The sequence below is a fragment of the Mastacembelus armatus genome, chromosome 21 (assembly GCF_900324485.2).
Source record: "Mastacembelus armatus chromosome 21, fMasArm1.2, whole genome shotgun sequence".
In the NCBI taxonomy this organism is placed as follows: Eukaryota; Metazoa; Chordata; class Actinopteri; order Synbranchiformes; family Mastacembelidae; genus Mastacembelus; species Mastacembelus armatus.
The window spans coordinates 14,366,229-14,390,881 of record NC_046653.1 but is presented as its reverse complement, the minus strand read 5'-3'; the positions used below and the strand labels follow the sequence as shown (position 1 = coordinate 14,390,881).

General features: G+C 38.6%; 1 protein-coding gene across 2 annotated transcripts; it reads right to left on the bottom strand.

Moving 5' to 3' along the window:
* Window positions 1-124: 124 nt before the first annotated feature.
* itga6a (integrin, alpha 6a) lies at window positions 125-16,500 on the bottom strand. Of its 2 annotated transcripts, XM_026296099.2 has the most exons (26): window positions 16,216-16,500; window positions 10,464-10,588; window positions 10,296-10,375; window positions 9,921-10,182; window positions 9,682-9,813; window positions 8,030-8,243; window positions 7,547-7,740; window positions 7,369-7,460; window positions 7,108-7,235; window positions 6,936-7,025; window positions 6,773-6,834; window positions 6,518-6,687; window positions 5,865-6,008; window positions 5,638-5,753; window positions 4,965-5,127; window positions 4,710-4,796; window positions 4,547-4,626; window positions 3,775-3,852; window positions 3,557-3,659; window positions 3,273-3,449; window positions 3,053-3,148; window positions 2,865-2,972; window positions 2,663-2,761; window positions 2,433-2,558; window positions 1,444-1,569; window positions 125-974 (listed from the first exon to the last, which is right to left on the bottom strand). In XM_026296099.2, exons 1-25 carry the CDS (start codon window positions 16,407-16,409, stop codon window positions 1,462-1,464), a joined length of 3,228 nt encoding a protein of 1,075 aa, XP_026151884.1. In that variant the 5' UTR covers window positions 16,410-16,500; the 3' UTR covers window positions 125-974; window positions 1,444-1,461. The 2 variants fall into 2 exon arrangements, with proteins under 2 accessions (XP_026151884.1, XP_026151886.1); XM_026296101.2 differs by lacking the exon at window positions 16,216-16,500 and having other exon boundaries at window positions 10,491-10,581.
* Between the last annotated feature and the right edge of the window lie 8,153 nt (window positions 16,501-24,653).

Below are 24,653 nucleotides of genomic sequence, written 5' to 3'. Positions count from 1 at the left end.
TAGTATTAAATAAACCTTTGGATTAAAGCGCTTAAGCAAATAGAAATTAAAAAGCATTTCTGTCATTTCTGGAACCTTCCCCCTGTCAGTGCAAGGGGGTGTTACTGAAATACATGAGTAGGGATTAGTTTAAGCATTTTATTTGAGAACTCATCAAGTAAGACATTCCTCTTTGAATTAAACCCATAAAACATACATTTAAGTTGATTTTTGTCATCTTCCCTTTGAATTCCTCACATCAAAAACAAAGTTATTCTGACTTCAGTGATGAGCTACAGTACAGCGGATGCTACCTCAGTGCCACAACAATAAAATTTAAGAGGTGAAGAATAAGCACAAGTGAAAAAAAGATCTCAACATGTACTTAAGATTCAGCCACGTTCATTTGTACAATTATTGTCACATACATGTCATTTCAGGGAGGACAGTACTGAAACTAGACAACACACCAGGTTTACAATGATGTACATTCATATTACGCTGAGCTAGCTGATCTCATTTTAAGTTTTCAGTAAGACAACTTCATAAAAACAGTAGTAAACTTTTTTTCTGCTCCAGGGGAGATGTAAGACTGAAACTCTTTGGCTGCCTTATTTTTTTTTATCAAAAAATAAATACACTGCGCACAAGTATTGAAATATATACAAAAATACAAAAAAAAAATCATCTTTACAGGTAAAAATTCAAAGATGTGAATTCCACAAATATCGTGTTCAGCAAAGAAACAATCAAAAAGTTAAACATTTGTGGCTTGACATTATTTTTAAAAATACTAAGTTAACCCCATCTGCAAAAATTTGACAACTGAGTCAAGAGTAACTTTCATTGTCAATCCAAGTCGTCATCCACTGCTTTTTTTCCAAAAGATCAAGCTTGATTTTACCATCTATGTGCTCAGGAGTTTCCTTTCTTATCCGCACAGCATGATATCGAGGGATGTTCTCATCTTGTTTGGAGCGTGCGAAGAACCCACACTGGGAAGAGAAGATTTCAAAAAGAAATACAAGGCATTATTAAAAACTGTAAACAGCAGAGGAGAGATGTGCAGGAAGGTTAAGTGTGCTTTGCAGTTTTTAATAGCACATGTCAGATAGCCAAGCAGTGAAAGCGATGTCAGCAAAAAGCCCCTGCAAAGCACAAGTGCAAAAATTTGAAGAAATATTAGGCCTGTTGGCAAAATTCAGAGACAGATATTGTACTAATACCAGAAAACTTATGATAAATACATACTTCTCTAATCTTAGACTGAACATGGCCTCTATTTAATATTGTGTTAAATTTACATGAAAACTGTTTGTGTGGTATTTTCTCCAGACAACCTGCTTCCTCAGGTTAGTACAATATATGTCTGAATTTCTCTGCGTTAAATCAGCTGATTTGTGTGAAAAGTGAGTTCATTAGTCACTGCAGTAATCACGCTCCATGCTGACAGCTTGTTTTTACCCCTGTTCAGAGTATAAATCAGGCCTCAGCAGTGAGTCTGTCTTTGTCAGAGGGCTGAACATGGATCTCTGCCTTCTGATATGTAGCATTGTATTGGTCTTTTGTTGCTCTCTTGAAGAAACCGCACTGGGGGAGGGAGCAAGGGTAATGAATTGTTAAAGAGTAACAAACAGTGATGATAGTAGCCACGATTTCTTTCAGCAAAACAGACACACAAAAGGCATTTTATTATGGACAGTATATTTCTGAAAATGGATTTCCTTTTAAATACAGTCTACACACTATAGCACTGAAAGACTTTAACAACCATCTATCAGTTTCCTTAGGTCATTTCAAGCTTTTGACTTTAATATTAGATATGACAATCCCAGCTGAATGTTACCATGTGAAAATAGTTTTTTGAGTGTTGATATATTATTTTGATCTGAATTTGTGAAGCGTAACAAACTTATATGAATGAGCTTTTATAAGTTCGAACCACATAAATTCATACAGATGGGGAATTATTTCACTACAGTAAATTCAGTGGTATTGCATTAGTTACTGATTCAATTTCACAACTGGGTATAGATTATATGACTTCTCTATCATAACTGCAGCATAATTAAACTGTTGACTAAGTTGTTTTTCTAGTATGAAGTATTTAGTGCAAAAATGTCAAAGTAGTGGTTACTACATGCTGAGAAGAGACCTTCAATTTTCTTATTCTGACAACCCAAAAATATCCACAGGTATTCACAATAATATGAAACCAAAGAAAGCAGAAAATCCTTTTTTTTTTTAACCTGCAGCCGGTGAATAAAAAGAAGAAAGCAATTGTTTTTTCAAGTCACCTTCTCCATCTTTTGTTCTTCACAGACTACAGCTTTTCTGACCTCATTTTTTCAGGTTCAACAAAGTTCATGTTCAAGCTCCCATTTTCATCTATCATGTTATCTTTAATTTTAACAAACACAGATGAACTGAAGCTGCAATATCCTTGCACTCACCTTCCAGAGCAGAAAAACCAACAAAGCCAAAATGAGGATGCCTGCAAGAACAGCTACCAGTATGATCCACCAGGGCACTCCCCCGTACTGTGCCACAGCGCTTTCAGGGGACACTGCCACTGTCACCTGCAATACACAATCAGAGCAAAGGAAAACAAGTCATCGACTGATGATAACTGGATCAAGGTACTAAACAGTTAATAATTTGCTGTAGCTGCTGAGCTACTTACAACAGTGTCGGGAGTTCTCAAGATCATGTTTTTAGCCTGAGTATGAAGCATGAGCGAGGCCTTCACAACTATATGTAAGATCGAAACGGAGGCAAAATCCTGCATAACAACAAAGAAAGATGCTCAGTTGGCACAGTCACACCTAATCAGGAGATCCAACATCTTAATGAAGGACTCAACAGATTAAAATAGAAAGTATTACCTCAATAAAGGTTGAGTTCCACAGACGAGATCTCAGCTCGATTGCTGTACCGTCCAGGCCCTGAAGGGGGCAGGTGAGCTTCACACATGTGATCTCCTTCTCACATGTCTAGGAAGGAAAGTTTAGTGTATATGAACATAACCGACAGCTCTGTCAATGAACATGAATAAATCCATATAAAAACTCACCAAAACTTTATTCTTGTCTGACGAAGAAGATGTTTTGCCAACAGTTTTTCTTTCTTTTCTCTCAATTTCCCGTTTTGCCCTGGACACCGAGGATTCCTAAAATTCATTTTTTCTCATGAATTCAAAGCAGAATGAAGCCGTGTAGGTTTACCGTAATCACTGATTTTGACCAATGCTCATTTTACTGGAAGTACATAAAAACAACTGCAATAAATTCTACCTGGATATATTTTAGAGAGTTGATCTCAGACTCAGGAGAACAACGGATGTCCTCTGGCCCTTTAGCACTAATCTTTACCAGGTACAAAAGCCATTTCCCATTTTTGTTGAATTTGGGCCACTGGATGTGAAGTGAGGCTTTGACAGGAGACTTCAAAGACGTCCACAGGTTGTTTATCTAAAGGAAAAAAAATCTTGGTTATTTTACACATACTCAAATCTTCCCACAATAATTGAATTATCATATATTATAGATATGATGATAGATCAGAAATATAACCTTACTCTAAATGTATAATTAATCAAACTTCCAATCTCGTCTTCTGTTTTCATGGCACTTTCTCCTTTCACAACACCTCCAAAGGAAACCTGATTGGGGCTGGCTTCCCTGAGGAAACCAAACAAATATTTTTAGTTCAAATACTGCTGGAGATGCTGTGTATCTACTGTATCATCAGAGAAATAGTAGTTTAATACAACAGGATCTGCAACAACACACTTACCCACTGATTGACAATGGCAATTCAATGATCACCTGAACCTTTACTTTCACGGAGGAAATATTGTGCTGCACACTGGTCCTGAAACAAAAGTACCCACAATTCTATAGTGCAATTGTAGCATATGTGCATGTCAGGCCAATAGTCAAATAGATAGTATAGAAGTTAAAAAAAAAGGGCCCAGGATAGCCTGGTGTGTAAATAAACAGCAGGTTAAATAAGAACCACAAATCAACTTTTTTCAGCAGAACTGATTCATTTCTTCTTTCTCAAAAATTATTATGGATTATATGGAGTGAAGGGGAAAGCTAATGTGTACGTCCTCTCCAGGTCAGCTGAGTATAGTTCAGTTTGAGGGAATGGGGGGATCTGCGTCACAGAGAGATGAGGCGAAGGAGAAGCAGAGAAGCCAAGAGATGTGCAGAAAAGGAGAGTTAGCTTATGTTTCAGCAAGAGTGCCAAAGGCCAGGAAGTCCTCAACTAAATCTGAGCAGGATAAGGAAGATTTATTTAATCCAGCTCCGGATAAGCAGTCCATAATTATACAGAGATATCCAGGAAATCCAGCCAGTTCAGGGAACAACCTCTTTACTTTATGTATTCCCATGCTTTTCTTTGTCGTCTCTAGGGTTATCTCCTCTTTTTGTCACTTTCACTCCTCTTCATTTTCTCTTTCATGCTACTGAGAAATGTCTATTTACCTCCTCACCAGCCAAGATGATAAAGGCAAGATAAACATATAGAGACCATAACTGTTTGTTGCAGCAATACTTACGTTTGGAGCTGCAGGTCAACATCAATCTCCATGGTGTCGACACCGATACCCATAGTGCTCAGGATGATGTAAAATGTAGTCTTGTGGAAAAAAAGAAAACTATCTCTCAGATATCTCTCTTTATAAGCACTAAGTGGATGAAAACCTCAGGATATGTTTGTACCTCTGAGTCTCTCTTAAAAGGATTTCCCAGCTCACAGTCTGCTTGAGAGCCATTCTGATTGGCGATACAGATGACCGGCTTTTCCATCTGGAAATAACAGATTGTAAAATTAAAACACCTGGATGGTTATTGAACTACAAATCAAACAGTGATTAATAAGTCTTTGTTTCTTATTTAATAATCCAGAAATTCTTCCATTACATTTGATCTGGTGTGTAAGTGATATGCCAGTAGTGAGTTTAGCTGCTGGCTCACCTTTGTTTGATGTGAGCGAACTCCTGAATACGACAGCGTATCTGGAAATGTCCCCACCAGCTTTGCCTCGTAGGCATCGTCTCCATTTAGGTTGTTCACTGTCACCTGCAGAGCCAGGTCCTTCCTCTCATAATTCAGATAAAACACAGGGATGTTGTTCTTGCTGCAGACACATAAACATGAGAGGTTACGGGATTAAAATTGGCTTTTCAAGCTGTTATGGCAATCTTTTTTTTTTTAAAAACCACTGCCTGCTTACAAATTCATTCATTCATTCATTTAAATTCAGGAGTCACAGAGATGCATTAGTGTTAGGGAAGCAACATTTGAGTCATGTTTCAGGCAAATGCATTAGATTCAACTTTGGTTTGCTGCTGCATCGTCGACCTGTCTGAGCTTGTTTATTGGCAGATACAACAGCAGTGACAGTGAACCTTACAGCCTACATGCAGGACAAAAACCAAAAGAAGCAACCAAAAGTGGTGGAGGTGGGGGTTGACTTTCATTAGAACTGAAAATGAAAGCATCTCATGTTACAAAAACTCGGTACACTCAATATCAATATTGAAAATCTTGTTTGCTGATTTATTTAATACATTTCACCTTCTCTGAAGACAATTTTAGGGTGACATTTTAACATGTTGCTTAGAAGAAGTGAAATATTAGCACTTACATGGGTAATGGGGAGTACATGTCAAGGTTGTTTTGCTTGTAGTATAATTTGTAGTCCATCTTCAGTTTACTCCGGCAAATATGATCACGTCCACATCCCTCTTTTACAAAGTTGACCTATAACAATAGCAGATAACGACAAAGCTACGTACAAACTTTGCAACTCTTTGATCCAGTATGTTGTTCCTGTTTCCATCTTTAATTATAGATGTTAGTGTGGATGTTTACCTCAGTGATGTCTTTGCTCGGTTGTGAGGAGTCTGATATAGGCAGAAGCTGAGGGAGGCTGTGCCTTGCTCTTTGTCGCTTTGTACTCAAAATGTCCGCAGACACCTCAATGGGTATGCTACGCATCTTGTCCTTAATATTGTCCTGTACAAACCAGAAACAGCCATAATACCTGCATCCACATGATTTCTATCACAGCATGTGAATGATGTGAATGTTTGTTTAAAAATCTCTCCTCTGCTGTAGGAAATACTTTGAAATGCCTCCAATCATTTAACTGTATAATTACAGTTTATGTTACAACTGGATTTTGTTCTATAAATGTCAGAAAATATTGCAAGATCACAATATTTCATAATTAAACTATGCTCATGTCAACATGACATTATTACATTTATTGCTATGTCTGCCTAAAGTCTAAAAGAAAATATTAAGTTTACTCACATTCAATAATGAAAAGCCCAGATAATGTTTGACATTTTGCCTGATGAATTGATTTTCAAAATAGTGGCTGATTACTTTTTTGTCAAAGAGCTAATTGACGAGAGAAGATGTAATTCTTGGGTTTTCACATAACAAAGCCTGGAGCTCTAAAAAAATAGGTGCATTACATCCAGCTAATGCGATTTAACTGTGTGATCAGAAAGTTTTACCCTGAGTTTGGCTTTTATCTTGATGCAAGTTTCCTGGTTTTGCCCACGGAGGTCTAAGGTGCTGTTAAACTGATAGTCTGTTTCAGTGTTTGGCTTGTTCAGGAACATCACTCTGGAGGGCAGGCCTTGTTTCCTGCGATCTCCATCTGCCTCGACAGAATAACTGATAGCTGCAGTGTAGAGAGACAGCACATGTAAGAAAGAACAGCTGAACTATCTTGTATTGTATTTGGAAAAAAAATATTTTTTACTCACTTATTCTTGGGCTGTAAGATGCAGGATTGGCAGTGTAAGTGAAGCATGTATCCACAGTGAAGCTATGAATAAGAAATAGATTTTTAAAACGGTTATAACAAAGGATGTTGTCACCATGTGAACCATGTGATCTCTTAAAAGATAAAAACAATACAACACCTACCAAAAGCTGTTATCACAGTTTTTAATTGTAAGGTCAATTTCTTGTGGAGTTATTTTGACATGTCTTCTGATGCTTATGACTGGCCGTGCCCTGAAAGAAAGATTGGTAAATGAAGTTAGGATAGAAATCAGTAGGGTTTAAATTCACTCACTATGTGTGAAGAAGTTATTACCTGTAAATTAGAGCTGTGTCTGACAGAGAGCCTACAGCCAGATCTGGATAAAAGTTACCATCCAGGTCCATGTTTCCTGCCAGGGAGTAGCCAAACAATTGGAGGTTGTGCTCTTTTCCTGAAAGGATCTGTGATAAAGGACAATATTTAATGAGGTATTAAAATTTATGAACCCTTGCTTCTCTCTGCACAGGAATGTCTGGACGAGCCAGTGAATTGTGATCATCTGAAAAGATTCCCATGAAGTTTAAACAGACTGACCTGTGCAGGACTGGTGTTGATTCCTTTTGAAGAACCATGATAAATGTAGACCTTCCCTGCCCCGTCATCATAAGGAGCTCCGATGGCAATGTCTGCAGGCGAAAGTAATCATTTATTTAATGTGACAGCAACTGATAAGAGGGAAAATTAATGTGCTATGAAATGACAGCTAAATTACCTTCGTATGAGTCTAAATTGATGTCTCCGATGTTCTCCACAGCTAGTCCAAACATTGAGTGTTTGGTCCCATCAAGGCGGATAGGAATGATCTTTTCCCACCTTCCTGCCTCGTTGATGTAGACATAAACAGCTCCTCCAATGTCTCTGTCCTTCATGTAGAACTGAGGGGCTCCTACAACTATATCCTGCCATCTAGCTCAAGGCAGAGATGTAAATATTTATCAGTATTATACAATATTTAAAGTAATAAATAAATAAAGCTCACTGAAATTATATATTAGTAACGGATAAGGCAGCATTACGATGAATTTATAATAAAGAAAGTCAGGTACATTTTCCCAACTTCTCAAAGCTTTACAGATGTTTAAGTGTGTAGGCTTTTGTTCAAATTTGACTTGTATGAATGATGCTGGAAGACATATTTCCTAATCAAACAAAATTATACACATGCTAAGACATCGAAGTGAAAAGTGTGACCCACCCATCACCATTCAGGTCAACTACAGCTACATCATATCCAAAGGAGGACGCCAGTCCCGGCCCATGAAGAGTGTGCTCCACCGAGAGTCTGGTGGAGGCTTTGCTGTCCTTCTTCAGCAGGACCACAGCTCCACTGTGATTGGCTCTGGGTGCTCCAGCCACCACTGTCAGACCACGACTACTGGTGATGCTATATCCCGAATCAAGGGAGAATCCTAAAACGTGAGAGATGTTGTAGGGCATAAATATCTTATTTTACACCAAAGAACATGTTTTTACACCTATTTTCTCCCTAATTCGTAATATCAAGTTTGTGTTAACGTTCCAGCCATTTCTTTCCACCTGTCACTAAGGTGTTTCCATTGAGACAGCAGTGTAAAATGTGAAAGATTTAGCTGCATCTAGTGGTGAGACTGAGACTGAGTGATGCAGACTGCACCCTTCTGAGCACCCCTTACACCCCACCCCCCACTTCCAGGTGTGACAGAGAGTATGGTAGCCATCACCTTTAAAACAAAAATTCTATGTCTAGATCAAGTGTTTGGTTTGTCCGTTCTGAGATACTGCAGAAACATGGTAGGACAACATGGCTGCCTCCTTGAAAAGAGACCTGCTCTCTATGTGGATTTAAAAGGCTCATTCTAAGATTAAGAAAATATAACAGTTGGTATTTTCTTACAAACAACATATTTACGAAAACTATATTCCATTTCTGCTAATTGAACGAAGTTGAAGTTGAATATTACAAATTAAAGCTTTAACAAATCCAGAGCTTGACAAAATCCTCTGATCTTTGTGTGCAGGTGTCTCAAGCAACCAGTAGGAGTCACTAGTGCAGCAAGAAGAACCTACAGATATTGTCAGTTGTGTTCTTTGCAGTGGTTCCCAAATATATTCTGTCTTCTATTATCCTCCTCTTCAGCAGGAAAAAAAAAAAATCCTGATCTTGCAATACATAAATTGTTTACATTTTTGTCACCCAAAAATATAAGCAATGAATAGCACAGGGAAAGCTCATGACGAAAGAGGTGCAGGACATGAAAAAATAAATTAAAATAACATTCCCTTTCAAGTATGTTTTCATTACTCTCTGTTGTGCAAATTAAATCTCAAGGCAAAACTACAATATATACAAGAACTATCCATCCATCCATTCTCTATACCCTCTTATTCTTTAACCAGGGTCACAGGGAGCTGCTGGAGCCTATCCCAGCTCTCTTTGGGTGGAAGGCAGGGGTACACCCTGGACAGGTCACCAGTCCATCACAGGGTCACATATAGACACACAAAGATAAACAACCTCACACACTCACACTCACTCCTATGGGCAATTTAGAGTCACCAATCAACCTGACATACATGTTTTTGGACTGTGGGAGGAAACTGGAGTACCTGGAGAAAACCCACACAAGCACAGGGGGGACATGCAAACTCCACACACCGGGTTGCAAACCCGCAACCTTCTTGCTGTGAGGCAACAGTGCTAACCACTCAGCCACCATGTTGCTATGGATACAGAACATCTACATACAAGAACTAGTATGACTAATTTCATGCCAAATTAGGTAGTGATCTACAGAGGAAGTAACAAGTATGCAATCACATCGAAGGCACGCAACAACTGCTATTTCTGGTCTATAGCTAAACGCTGACCGAGGTAGCTGTTGGCAGGTACAGGCACAAGCTCAGGGTTTAAGAGATGTTCATCTCCAACTTCATATGGGCCGTCATCATACACCCCCATTTCCAACAGAGTGTTGTTCTTTTGCTCCGCTCGCACAATGCCTGCAGAGGACATGAGTGTAAATATGAAATGTTTATATTAGGATAAAAAAGCAAGCAAATGTATTCCTCCTATAAAAACTATTAAGCACTGTGTTAGGGATGGTTACCTCTCCAGTTGTAAGCTCCTGGTGCTCCAAACAGCACATAATGGTAGTCCTTGGTGAAGGTGGCAGCCACACCCTGCTGACATGACCCAAACATCTCATGGCCTCTGGATCTGCCCTGACAGAAGTTCCAGTCCCCTCCATCCTCATCAGAGGACAAGTCGATGGTGAGGTCCTGACTCAGGACATAACAGCGCCCGGTGATATCCCGGGACTCCTGAGGGGTGTTCACAAAAAAGGCCCTCTGATAGCGATGAGCACAGGTCTAAAAATGACAAAATATAAGCCAGGTTTTAGTTCATGCTTTGACAACAGGTAAGACAACACCAGGAATCAGGGTTACTGAGAAGGATGGTTCGGATGTTTAGTCTGACTTACCACAATCTTTCCGCCAGGTCCCTGGCTTTGAACCGTCACCCCCATCCACTGATTCTCCTTGTTCTCAACATTTATGTTCTCTTTCAAAGTGTAGCAAGGCAAGGATATGAGCACTGTTATTAATTATTGGCCTTTGAAAAAATATTTGTAGAAAGATTGATTTCTCACCTTCATTATCAAATTCAATGCGCTCACAATTATTGGACTGAGAGAGTTCACATTTATAAAGTCCTCCTGTGATGTTGGCTCTCTGTTTTCCTAAAGCACTGGCTCTGGGTGCTCCAATCAACAGCCTGAAGAACAAGAAAAAATAACCAGAATCAAACTTTTGGTTTCTGAAGCATTATTCTTAAATTTACTTTTTGTTGTCTGTCATCACTCTGACTAGACTTTTTAAGACAATCTTTCAACAAGTGCCATTTTAGTACAATTTAGTACGAGTTTGCGAGAGGATCAACACAGAGTGATTGCTAAAGGAACTAAAACTGAAGAGGTCCGAGTGCATCATTTACCAAAGTCTGTCACACACTAACACACCCCTTTATTGGAAATCAGTTTGTGATTGGATCTTCTACATTAAGGACTGAAGAAAAGCACATCTCATGTCTCTTAAAACATCTTTCCCTGCCTCCTCTGCCTCTACCTCTCCTCCTTACGTGTTTTCCTTGCATCTTACTTGGGCAAGACTAAAACGCAAGTGAGGGAAGTGTGAAAGCTATTAGTGGAACTGAGAAACACCCAGTGTCTGTGCAGGAAAAGTCAAGAGATCACCAGAAGTGTTCAGATGCATTGTCTAAGAAAAATGAATGTCTTTACCAAATGTCATTGCAATTGATCCAATAGCTGCTGAGAATTTTCAGTCTACACTTAAGGGATGGACGGACTGCCTTCCAAAAGGTGAGGCAACTGCAGCGTGGTTATAAAATACACTTTAATTAATTTGATTATTGATTTCAAAACCCAAGATACGATGTGCTTAACACAATAAAGCAAAGTAAAATCAGCAGCTATAAAACCAAATCAAAATGGAAAACCTCTAAACAAGGACAATAATGTAAAATGAATCTGGTAGAATCAAGGCAGCAGAGAAAAGCAATAACTTGCATCTAGTCTGTGTCAAGGTCAGTGATAGCTTCAACAACAAACTGAAACACCAAGAACTTCCTGTACTTTTGAAATATTGCATTGTGGTCAACACATGACTGCATTTTCACACTACTGAACCTCTGCAAGCATTTAAACACACTTTAAGAGAGCTGGCCTCATTTCCTGCCAGTATATATCATCACTGAGTTCATCCTGCATATACACATCACATCGACAAAACAACAGAAAAGCACATTTCACTGTCACAGTGTACCACAAATTAGTTTGCAGTAACTTCTGAACTGCCTCAACATTTTGTTAATCTTATCAGCAAATGACTACTATTACCTCAACTGACTTACAATGTGCTTGGAAGTTGATATGGATTGAAACCTAACTTGTATTTGTCCCAAAAGAACTAAGAGTTCGGTCACCTCTGTAAAATTCTTATATAACCAGTGAAAATTAGCAGCAAATCAATTTTCAATCTATTACAGGGCAACATATGATCAAATTATCGGTTAAACATCAGTTTTGTCTGTTTCATACTAAAGTATAAATACCAAATTACTAAAATTAGATCTTTAGATTAGCATTTTATAATTTTCATTTAAGATAACTTTGGACTGGAAAGACTACAACTTAAGCTTTATAATAATGTAAATATGCTGCCCTATTGTGTGAAGGGACCAACCTACTCCTACAGTGTAGGAGTTTTGTCAAATGCCAGAGAGGAAATCCTCTCCACTCTTTCATCCTCCTCATGACTCTGCAGTTCCTTCTGTAAGCCACCTATTGATCTGCAGGACAGCACCGTAGCTCTTGATTTGCTAAACAAGGCCTCTCCTGAGGAGGTCAGACCTAAGACTAAAGACCAAACTGCAAACTTTCTCCTCAAACAAAGCCCAGTGAAATGCAAATACAGACAGATGCCTTTACTTCACTTTCACATTTTAGGTTCTGTGGCTGATGCTGTTGTGCCAAGCACAATGCAAACTAAAAATCTGTGCCATCAGACGCTCTGCGAGGACTACAGATGTTCAGAACCACAGCAGTGACACTATTATTTTAAATAAACCTAATAATACCCTCCAACACAACACTGTGGTCAGCCTCAGAAATGAGAGTTAAATCAGTACATGAAGAGGGACTGCTCCAGATTTAGAACCAACTGCAACAACCACCAGAAAATTGCACTAATTTTATTAAAGTTTCAAGCAAAAAAAGTGAAAGTGATATCTTATGATCCTATCTTACCTATTCTTTTAAACGATTAATCAAAAAGATAATCACCCCATCTTTCAGTAAAGCGGACTGCAGCCCTATTTAGATGTCAAGTGTTTGTATGTCCACCCTAACAAAATAACACAAAGATCGCTGAAAGTAAAGAACTGGTGCTACTAAGATCCGTACAGGTAGCTCCTTATAGCCTGATGTTTTAGTATGTTCTCACTTCTAAAGTGTAAATTGTTGAAATGATTTTTAAAGTAGAGAGACGTGTTAACTGTGAGCACATATTATATAAGCAACCAAATACTGTAAGTGAGCCTTAAAGAATATTGGTTTGTTTGTTCCATGTATGAGTAAACAGTTTTCTTACATTTTTTTAAACCCTCAAATAACAATATAAAATCAGCCTCCAAAACCCAGCGTGAAACCAGGTTCCATCAGACAGCATGTCTCCCACTGCAGTGTCACTGGTAACTGGTGTGGGTTTTCACACACTGACCTCACTAGTCTTTGTTAACAGATTTGCTTCAGTGTGCTCCACAGCTGTGAACTCGAAACCACAAAAATTGCTGCAGCTGTTCTAACTGCTTCAGTTTACACACAGACCCACACAAACATACATCTGATTGATGCTAACCTGCAACTGGCTAGGTACACCACAGAAACAAAGGCATGAATATTCACTTCATACAGCGCAGATCAGCTTTAAGTATGAATAAAGATTAACACAAAGACATACAAATGTTTTAACTGTGTTATGAAGCCTTTCCAAGCTTCACAGTTGGTTCTCAATTTTGTCAAAGTATAATGTTTGACTGGAATGTCTTAACTGGTGATTCACTGATGCGCTTCATCGATCGGGTTACATGTGCACAGATGGCTGTGCATGTCCACTCAGATGGCCTTTTTCTCTGGTTTCATTATATCCACATCATTAACCCAACACATTATTCTTGGATGAGGCATCCAGTTGACTTTTTGCAAGATGTCTGGCTTATGCTGAAACATGGATCTCCTTGTTTGTTCCACAGCCAATATGAGAAGGAAAGCAGAGAATCCAAGTTATGTTTTCAGTGTAGCCATTGGGGAAACAACAAGATAGTTACATAAATAGTATCAATATGATTATAAATAAAACAGCACTTTAATCACGAGAAAGGCGGTTTTAGCTCTGAAACACAGAAACGATGAAAACACGAGTCAGCTTGCAAAGGAGGGGAAAGTAATCTATCTAATCACACAGCCTAACAAAGGCCGGCGCTTCTCTCTCCACATATGATTTATTATAATCAGATTATGTAAGTGCTGATAGTCAGTAGAGTTTTGCAGCTGCTACTGATCATCAAACATATGTTCGTGAGAGAACAAGAGACAGATGCGGCATTTGTGACACATGCGTGAGTTCAGAGTGCCAGACTGGTCAATATGCATTTAATATAACTTTATCTTAGACAGGACTGGTTATCACCTGCCTGTGCGCGCTCTACTGAGCATTCACTTGACTTGTCTGTCTGCTTGTGTCAGGGTCACATGATTTACAGCTACGATCATGTCTGAGTAGAGTGAGCTGCCCCAAGTAACGGTGCAAAGTCTTCCCATACAATAACACACTCACAGTATGTTCTCAACTAAAGTCTAAGAAGTCAAAGCATTCAGAAAGGTACTGAAAACAAATGACTTTTCAAACAAAATGCACATTTACTGTTCACTAAATTACACAAACAATCTGATCTGATCCAACATCACCTTTGATTTTAGGAAATTGTGCTTTTCTGATTTTTTTTAACTTTATAGATTGATTTATCACAAGAACAACAATCTTTTGTTGAAGTGAGAGTTGTTTTGTCTATAAAATAGTAATCTCTAATTCCTAATGCCTGAGTAGAGGTCTTCAGAGTTCATGTTTTATAAGAATAACAGTTCAAACCCTCCAAAATATTATAAGTTTATTGTAATATATAAGACAGAAAAACAACCTATTCTGCCATCTCCCTAAAAAAATAAACAAAATCAACAATTGCTGCAGATGAATTGTCTGTTAATGAGCTAATCAACACACACTGATGTTTGCTTTTTCTTCTTCTTCTTTTTCCTGCAGAATTTTGTGTTACATGTTTTCCAGAGCAGTGGCGGCTTTCTCATAGATCACCATGTGGGCAAAGCAAACTCTTCACTCTCCTCTTACATTTATTGGCTAAAAACTATCAGGCTAGTGTCACATTTTGAGCTTCTGTTTGCCAAACAAATATTACATTCACTCTCTTTACAACTCTGAGAAGTGTCTCTTTTTAGATTGATGGTTCTTTATTGCACAAAATAATCCTTGTGCACACAGAAGTTGAGAGAGGGCCTACAATTTAATGTGGCTTGTACATTGACCGTGAGCTGTTAATACATTAGCCAAAACAGAGTTAGATAAAATTCCACAAGTTCAAATTAATCTAAGTGATTTCTAAGAAATGTGCCCTGTTCTCGGGGCTTTTCAGTCCTGCTCTCTTTTTCTCAACATGCTGCCTCAGTGTCCTGCGTCTGCTTACCAGTCTATATAACACAGTGGCTCTTGGATGCAGGCTCACGGTTCACATACCACCAGTTCTCCTCACTTTACCCCCCCCTGCACCCTGCCAAACAAAAAGTTATGGTATGGGGGGGGGGGGGCCCATACCATAACTTTTTGTTTGGCAGGGTGATCAGGTTCACTACATGGATGTCTGCTCTGCTAAGTTAGGGCTAAGGAAAGGGTTTGCTGTGGTGTGTATGTGCTAGCATCAGCAGGCATTCTTGAAATGCTGCATTGAGGAAATATTCTACAATTTAACTTCTGTTCAGTCTTAATTTGGCACCCGTTGTGAAAAGCCACTTAACCTGACTATTCCGATATCTGAAATATGTGGTGGCTGAGTGCAGGATCCATCAACGCACATCGTCATTCTTCCTTTCTTGGTGCTGCATATCAACTTTTACAGGATAAACTGCTGAGTGGTAATGCTTCCTGCCAAGTCATTCAAAGAATTCAAAGATTATTCATAAATAAATACAAAGGCAAAAAAGTCTGAAAAATATTCATCACCAATATTATAAAAATGAGGGAATGAACAAATCTTTACATTTGCTACAGTTTCCAGGGATAAGTCATTAGTTTATAGTTTAAACTCTATTTCGACTAATCGACTAACCTCGACCTACCTCTAATCTCACTGCTCAGTTTGGCCTTACAGGCACATTTGCATGACACTTAAAGCCATTGTGTATTCACTTACTCCCCTAAGGCTGCTTCCCATTTGATATTCAAAACTTCATGTGGAGACAGTCGAAATCTATTGAAAACCATCTGTTCAAACACTGTGGGCTTTGGTAGATAACTACTACAGTCACTTATTAAAGTTGCTTCACTGCTTAACATCACGCCCAATGGGTGAAAATCTGCCTATTGCAGAGTCCATAGAGATAACTTAAACAGACACCAAGTTAGGGATGTGTAATTGTCTGAGATTTACGTCGGTCGGTAATTTAAGTGTCAGGTGTCTCTGATAACGGAGCTGAATAATTACAGCGAATGAAAACATCAGAGCAATAGAGACGAACAGTCGAAGGCATCACTCACATTCTTTTATCCGGGTTGAGCTGCCGGTGCATAGCGAGAGAAAACCCGAACAGACTCCCTGGCTCTCCCTCTTTCCTGATGACATGACTGGTGTCAAGGTTGAAGGCGAGCACCGAAGCTGACACTAGAAAATAAAAGTACGATAAAAGTGCGACAGGACGAGCGGGTTTTCCACCCTGCAGCAGCAGCAGCATTGCAGCGCGGTCCAGATGTGTCCAGGAGTCCAAAGTTAAGAGCCACTGCTGGTCCGCTGCACCTCACTTTCAAGACCAACTCTCTCTGACTCAAATCTGCTGCTGGTAGTTTTCACGTATGACCTACAGCGCCCCCATCACAATAAAACTACATGTCCCTGTTTGACTCTTTCTCCACATTCTCCCATGTTGTAAATACTAAAATGCTCGTTAAAACCCCAAATCACATGACAAACATACATCACCCAGATAAAAGATCAATTCTCCTCTTCCACTCCTCTAAGCTTATTCTATTGCACAACCAGTCCTGTTTTTTTCCTTCCATTACTTCATGGATAACATTTTATTAGTAATGATAATAAAAGCAAATGGAACACAGAAGCAGATATTTCTGATGGTTCCTCTTGTAGTTAAACAGTCAGTGTCAGTCAGCTGGACAAATAAGCCTCCCAGATTCAGGCAGACAAGCTGCTGTAGGTCACTAAAAGGCTGTACTGTCATTAAAATGACTTTAAAATCATGAGGAACAACATATTCTGGTTTTGGGAATAATCATCCAACCAAGAAGATTGAAATAAAATATTAATATGCAATTCATGAATACCACCTGCTGTAGACCATAAATAAGTCATCACCAGACAAAGGCGATTTTGCAGTTCTGTGGTTATGAAACATATGAGAGATATGGACTGGACACTCCGTCACCGGTTCAGTGTTAAAAGCTGCTCTGGGTTGAAGAAATCAGTTCATAAACTGCTGAACAAGCGTGAAAATGCTTTCTACGTTCCGGAAAAGCTGTCCTTTAAGAAGTTTCCACCCAGCAGCCTCAGAGCTGTGCGCCAGTGTGTGTCATCTTTCAAACCTACAAGAAACATAAAGCAGCTTCATTGTATCATCAGCCTACTTCTACCAGTGTGTCTGCTTGTGTTTGATACTGGTGTGGAGAATAGCTTGAGCCAGCCTGGGCCACAGTCACACAACAGAAGACAACACAATGTGGGCATTGTTTAAGTTAGAAAGCCCTCTAACTGTGTGTGTGTATGTGTGTGTCAGCAGGCAGGGCCTAGGGGGTGCAGCAGGGTCTTAACCACATTCCTAATTGAAGCAAATGACTTGGGAGGTTCTAGTGTAAGATATGTGAATGGCATCTCTGTTACTGTGGGTTTGGTCACAAATGCATCAGATGTTAACAAGCCTATTCAATAACGTCACCCAGTTTCTCAAAGATGCTGCAGTGTCTCCTACATATTGTCAACTCACAGAAACAGCAGTAGTTGTTAAGGGATGACGTCCACTCAGTTCTGAACAAATACTGTTTTACAAACGAAGACATTTATATTGGTAACAATTGATTTTTATTAATTCCTTAACTCTTAGGAATCTACCGTCACGTCGGCATGATAAAACCACATGACTAGTTCATAGGCCTAGACTTCTAAGGGTTAAACTGTTCTCTATCCTAATTGCACTTTGAAGCACAGTCCATTTTTTATATGGACAGATCATAAATACTATGTCATGACTACTATAGCCTAAACTAGTGAGCAGTGGATTTACTCATTTTTATAACAGATTTTAATTTTCACAGATGGGCTATAGAGAAAAGACACAAATGTGATTGCACTGTTTGATCACTGTATTATAAGGTAAATCACATCAGTGAGGGAATATATCAATATACTGTAGTCACTTTATCTGGCACTTCTCTTTTCTTACATCTTTGCTACTTTTGGCCTCTGCTGTGTACTTGTACTTTGCTGTTGCAACAAGTCAGTTTCCCCATTGTGGGACAAATATAGGTTTTCTTATTTTATCTTATAGCAGTGCATGCTTGTAACACTACTGCCCTATTGTATGTCAAGCTTGTTTGCTATAGCTTTCATATTCTGAATAGGTTTTATAAATCTATGTTAAAAAAAACTGCTTCAGTAGATCTTTAGCTGCTTGTGTGTATGTGTCCATATTAGTGAAATGGTGTGTAACTGCTTTTACCTGAGTTCAGCCAACCACACAAACTGCACTTTCATGTCCACTATTGCCCTGGGTGGTTGTGTAAGATGAGCTGTGAGAGGAGGTGAACCTGCCAGGCCATGTATTGTCTCAGGTCAGTGAGAGTAAAGAAACTGGAGAGATGGTGCTGGTCGAACAGGTGGACCCCTGCAGGTGTTGAGGCCTTTCTTCACAGATTAACTGCACCTTTGTATGAACAAAATGAACACTGACTTGAGAAAGGTGTGTATGCCCCTCAGTCAAATCAGTGATGCCAATATTAAGTTTCATTTTTTTGTCTTTTGTTTTCTAGCTATTCTTCTGATCAATGCTTAAAGGCTGGACAAAGCAACATAACTGCAGATGTTACAATCTCCAAATTTTCAGTTTTATATGTGAACACAGGTTTTGTTTGGAGAAGCATATATCCAATCATTAATAATAACTGGATTTCACAGGTTCTGGGTTTGAATGCCATTAACCCTGGGACCTTACTGCATGGAGTTTCCATATCCTCCTTGTGCCTGTATGGGTTTTCTCTGGGTACTCCAGCTTCCTCCCACTAGCCAAAGACATGCAGATTGTGTTAATTGGTGACTTTCAATTTCCTGTAGGTGTGAATGTGAGTGTTTGTCACTGTCAGCCCTTTGATAGACTGGTGATCTGTCCAGGGTGTACCCCGCCTCTCGACCAATGTCATGCCCCCATCCCCTCACTGGATCCTGGAAGGATAAGCAGTAGATAATGGATGGATAGATTAATGGATTTCAAAAGTTTACCACCTCCATGCAAATTGTTTGGTTTTCATAAGATTTGAATCTTAAATCCTGGTGAGGCAGAAGGGTCAGCTCCTTAAGTTTCACAGTCAGTGCCACTGCCTGAGACTGGCAGAGGAAACCAAACCCAAAAGTTATCAGACAGGCAATGAAGCATGTCCAAAATGCACAGTTGGCATGCAAGGAATTAGCTGGTGTGCCAAGGCGTAAAACGATAGTGATAATTACAATTCCGTGTCAACAGATTGATGCTGTTACTTTAAATAGAGGATATCTGTGAAACTTAAACTTAGTTCAAGCCTTTTGATAATGACATTTACACAGTACATCAAGGCAAAACTGATTACATTTTAACTTCAGTCAGTCACAAGACCAAAACAATTTAAATCAGACAATGAAAACAAGCAATTCAAAATCAGCCAAGCAAATTAAAAAAAACACAGGTCATAATAACTCAGCAAGTAAAGGTAACATACGCCTATTGGCATGTGACATGTAATAGCAAGAAAAAGTTAGCAACATAATGCAACAGAAACTAGGTAAGTCTCCAATTTGGATTTGAAAGACTGAAATGAAGGGAGTGAGTTCCAGAGGACTGTTGCATGATGGGAAAAGGCTCTAAAGCCAGTAGATTTTTTTGTAGTTCTGACAAAAGGACCGGCGCCTTAAGTTTTTGATCAATGAAGTCAGCACAACAATGACCAGTGGAGGAAACCAAACCCATACATTATCAGAGTCAACATATCTGTCCAAAATACCCAGTTGGCATAGGCAGCTTTCCAGTTGTCGTGGCAAGGAATAACACCATATTGAAGACCACAATGCAATGGTACAACAGATGATGTTACATGCCAAATAAACAACTTCTGATAGACTGTAGTCTATGCCAACCAATTCTACCAATATTTATATTAGTACAAGACAAAGTGCAAGGTATAATTTTATTAGATTTCATGATTATTCAACATATTTATGCACTCACCTGCTTTTACAAAGCCATACTTGCAGTCTTAATATAGTGCTGCAAGTCCAAAAATCCTGACACTTTCTAAAATATGAGGACAAAAGCATTGCCTATGAGAAAAAATAAATGTTGGATTTTTGGACTTGTAGCACTATAATAAGACTGGAAATATGGCTGGAAATATTCACTGTGTTTAAAAGAAATGGTGAGAGTGGTACTGTTACTGTTTCCTGTTTTGGTGCATTGGCGCTGAGTGTCTGTCACAGTCATGTCTGCATCAGTGGCTGTGTGAAGCACAGCGTTAAATCATACTGTGTGAAAGTGGGAGCAGCTGATCCTGGCCCTGTTGTGACAGTGGCATAGTTCTTTGTAGAGAGACTATCCACAGTAAATCTGCCCCACTCCCCTCATACAATGGACAGCTTCCATTTATGGTTTCTGGGTGGGGGTGTGCTTCTGAATCAACAATGAGGGGAGCAGGACCTCGCAGACCTCTCTGAATTCCTTCTCAGGAAGACCATGCAAAAGACACAGGGGATTCCTTTATTAAGCCTGAAAAATCCAAAATCATTTTCGCTTTAGTAAAAAGGAATGGCATTTGGGATTGTGTGTCATGACAATCATCTCATACACTAGGCAGAGATTATATAGGAATAGGGAATTTGTTATTCTCTTATATTTCTGACTTAACATAATTTCATTGGTGTTTTTAAAGTTTTTCATAAGCCCAAAAACTGTAGAACTCTCTCAAAGAGCTGAAGATAATGTATTGCTCCAACTGAATGTGACTGACTTTTTTTATAGGGACTTTTCCCCAATACATTAAAGACTATAATCTGCAATATACTTTATTAGTAGATTAGCTAAATTAAGCAGTGATCTTTAACAAGAACTGTCTCTGTGTTGGGCATCAAACATTAACCTAACATCTGTTAAAAGCTCCAACAGAAAACTTCCTTTCAATTGTTATTGTCTACCAGGATTTGTCTTTGTTGTTAAAAATAACTTCTCATCAGGGGAAAAGCTACCATGACTAATTCGTAGGAAACACATGCTCAATCATGAACACCCTGCTGAAGGTTTCCAACTTAAACTCCATACATGTCCGGAGCCATAGAGGACATGGTGATCCTTTTATATGAGAGGTCAAGAAACACTTGGTAGATCATTTCCATGTCTGCACGAAGCATATAGGGTGAAAGTTTGCAGACACTGCAGAAATTTAATTATGTGTTTCTGCAAATTTATGTTAAATAATAAAACACTTTTAATTAGTGTAGTAAAATGCACTTCAAGGGTGTAATGTGCAATATGAAGAGCAATCATTTGGCAGAAATGGAAAATAATATTCATAAATATGTTGTCATTAGTTTCTAAATACTGGAAAATAACTGTTGCATCTTCTTAATCTTAGACTGAGGCTTTTAAATCTACAAAGCGAGTGGTTCCCCTTTCTTTGAGGCAGCAATGTTAGGATGCCATGTCTCTACAGTTCAATTCAATTAAATTCAATTGATTTGTATAGCAAATCACAATAAAATTATCTCCTGGACAATGTGATGATTCACAGGTCTTCTCCAAAGACTGCATTGTGAACTGTGCATTAAACCATTATTATGCTTTTAGATAAACTCTTAGACTTTGATGTATTCTTGATTAATGTTGACACATTTGTGCAGGTCAGCCAAATCTTCCAGCACCTTAGGACATAAAAAAATGTTTCTCTAGCTATGAGAGAGGTCCCATGGCAACGGCTTCAAAGAAGGGTTTCCAAGTACTTTTCTCTATAACTGCTGTAACATTACTTTATATTTATGTATACAAATTTGTCACATTTGCATACTCAGCATAGCTACAAAGGAGTTTAAAAAGAATTGTGTAAAAATGCTCAAAGCATGATTGAACAGTTTAAATAACAATATAACAAAAGAATATTGAGAAATAGATACAAAAAATGACGATTTTAGACCATTATATGATCCTTTAATCTGAAATGCTCAGCCTGACAGACCGTTACGGAACCCTGAGGCCCAGCGGGTTTCCTACGGTGAGCACCACTGGCATGGTAAGCTGCAGTACGTCAGGTAACAGCTTTCAGTGTTCAGAAACACAAATATTTATGTTACTTATTCTACCTGTATCCTATCTTACTGTGTTGTATATAGTTTTAAGATACACATATGTGATGACCATCCTTTAATCATTGTTTAATTATAATCTAAAATGCAATGGCCTGTAGACAAATACACCAAACATAAACATCTATAAAGTAATGATAAGCAAGCCAAATAATCAACTATACAAAAGTAACTAGCATATAGTTTGATGAGTGAGTACGTATGGAAGTATATAAACATGTCATATGCAGAGTTGGCAGTATGGCAGACATGTGTGAGGTATGCTGAGAGACCAGCATGTCAATAAACACCCATTTGCTGCAGGAACCAAACTGTCCTCATTCTTCCTATAGTAAACAGACAGGCTTATTACAAAATTGACCAATCAAAATGAGCCATAAAATCAACCAATCAGAATCAATCCTCAATTGAACATATTATCATGGAAAACTAGTGTGCTAAGGCTCAATTTAAGAGCAGGCACTGTATAAATGGAAATTTGAAATGCATTATGAATTCAGCTGAAAGGAAAGGTGTGCTAGTGTTTGTTGTCGTTACCTACCTACAGTCTCTGTTGTTATTAATGTTAGTCACACATTGATAGGACTATGAACTCTGAAATTTCTGAACTATGTTGCGAAATCTGATGACTTGTGCTTTTTCCAGACGAACTTCCTTCGTCTTTCAGTTAACTTTAGAGCTATTTACTTTTTCCATGTGACATATCTGAATATTTTTTGCACTGGGATATGTTTTAAATTCTACCAGAAAACATCGAGGATCACATTTAAGGTATATGGCATGAATTAGATATATTTCCAAGAGTCTCCTTCGTCTGGTTGTCAGAAAGCTCACCAAGACAACAAAGTTGCCACAAAAACTTATCAGAAAAAAAGATTATTTGTATTTGAGTTTACCCAGAAAATGTGAATGTAATACACTAAAACATGTCTTCACACTCAACATTTATCAACATCATTGATCAAACCTTCGATAAAAAAGAAATATAAATAGAAAATTTCTCCCATGACTTCTATTTTTAATAATGCAAATACTAATTTAAAAAAAAGGTCTTTTTTAGGTTCTATGTGACTCTGAACTTTGAAAGATTTTTGCTAATTCTGGCTAATTCTGAGCAGCTGAATGCAGAGGCTGTGCTTCACTAATGAGTTATGGCATATGCCATACTGGTTTCTGCTGCTGCATTGATCTTGAACACATTTTTTCTGTCTTTGCAATCCCCCAATTTTAAGTAAAGGCTACAATAAACTATTCCTTTAAATGGGACTGCAGATGCATTTATTTGTTATTCTGGGTGTAAATTTAGGCTTAATCATTTTTGTTGCTGTAGTGTGTAATGGAAAGTGTTGGGAACAATATGCCAGTAAATTCAAAACATCAAAGTAATCAGTGTCCAAAGCTCATTGTTGTTTGTTGTTGTACAATAAGCACAAGAAGCCCATTATTTCATTGCAGGACAAAATGTATATTTCTTCCACTGCAACATAGAAAAACAGTTCTAAGCCTTTTCTAATGCAATCATAAATAAAAACAAACATCTTAAAACTTACCCCTTGAAACTGGCGCCACCGTGGTCAAAACGTTTTCCTCTTCCAGGTCGAAACACCTCCCGGAGGCCCTAAGGCTGCCTATATGGAAAAATTACTGCCTCCCACACAGCGACACCCAATGTTCAACCAGTGAATAACACTCAGAGGAACTCCTTTTGGCCCCCACAATTGGACTGTACTTTGTCAAGCTCTGTATATCCATTACATTACATTGCTGAAGCTCTGGCTGACAGGACCTCGTCAATTTGCAGGTTAGCCTCGTCAATAAATGCAGTAGCAATGGCAGCTGTGTTAATAAAATGAACTATGCTGCCATCTTGCGGCTGTAGACACAGTCACCACAATAAAACGGTAATCCATCAATTTCTGTACTCCAGCAGCACACATTGTGCAACAACCAGTACTTTGGGCTACAGACGTGAAACCCACTTCTATGAACATGTCCAGATGATAATAAAGTTTATTTCTATGGGTTTCCATCTTCTCCTGTGTTGTGAGTAAACTGCACACAAAAGGAAATCGGTAAAGGACTGTGAGTTCGATTTCTAACACCTGGGGGAGCTGTACCAATGCCCTGTAATCACCTCACCTTCAGAACTGTTCGATTCTGTATCAATAGCTACTTTGACTGAACCATCAAAAACCCAATCTGAAAAGTTTTGTTTTCCCTGCACGGCTATTTTTTTGGTAATTTTTAAAGAATATATCTTTATTAGAAACGCCTGTTGTTCCACCGAAGCTCACAGTCCCCTGAACTGGCAAGCGTAAAATTCAAAAGTGGGTTAATCGCAAACTGCAACTCAATTGAAACATATTTGCTTCACCAA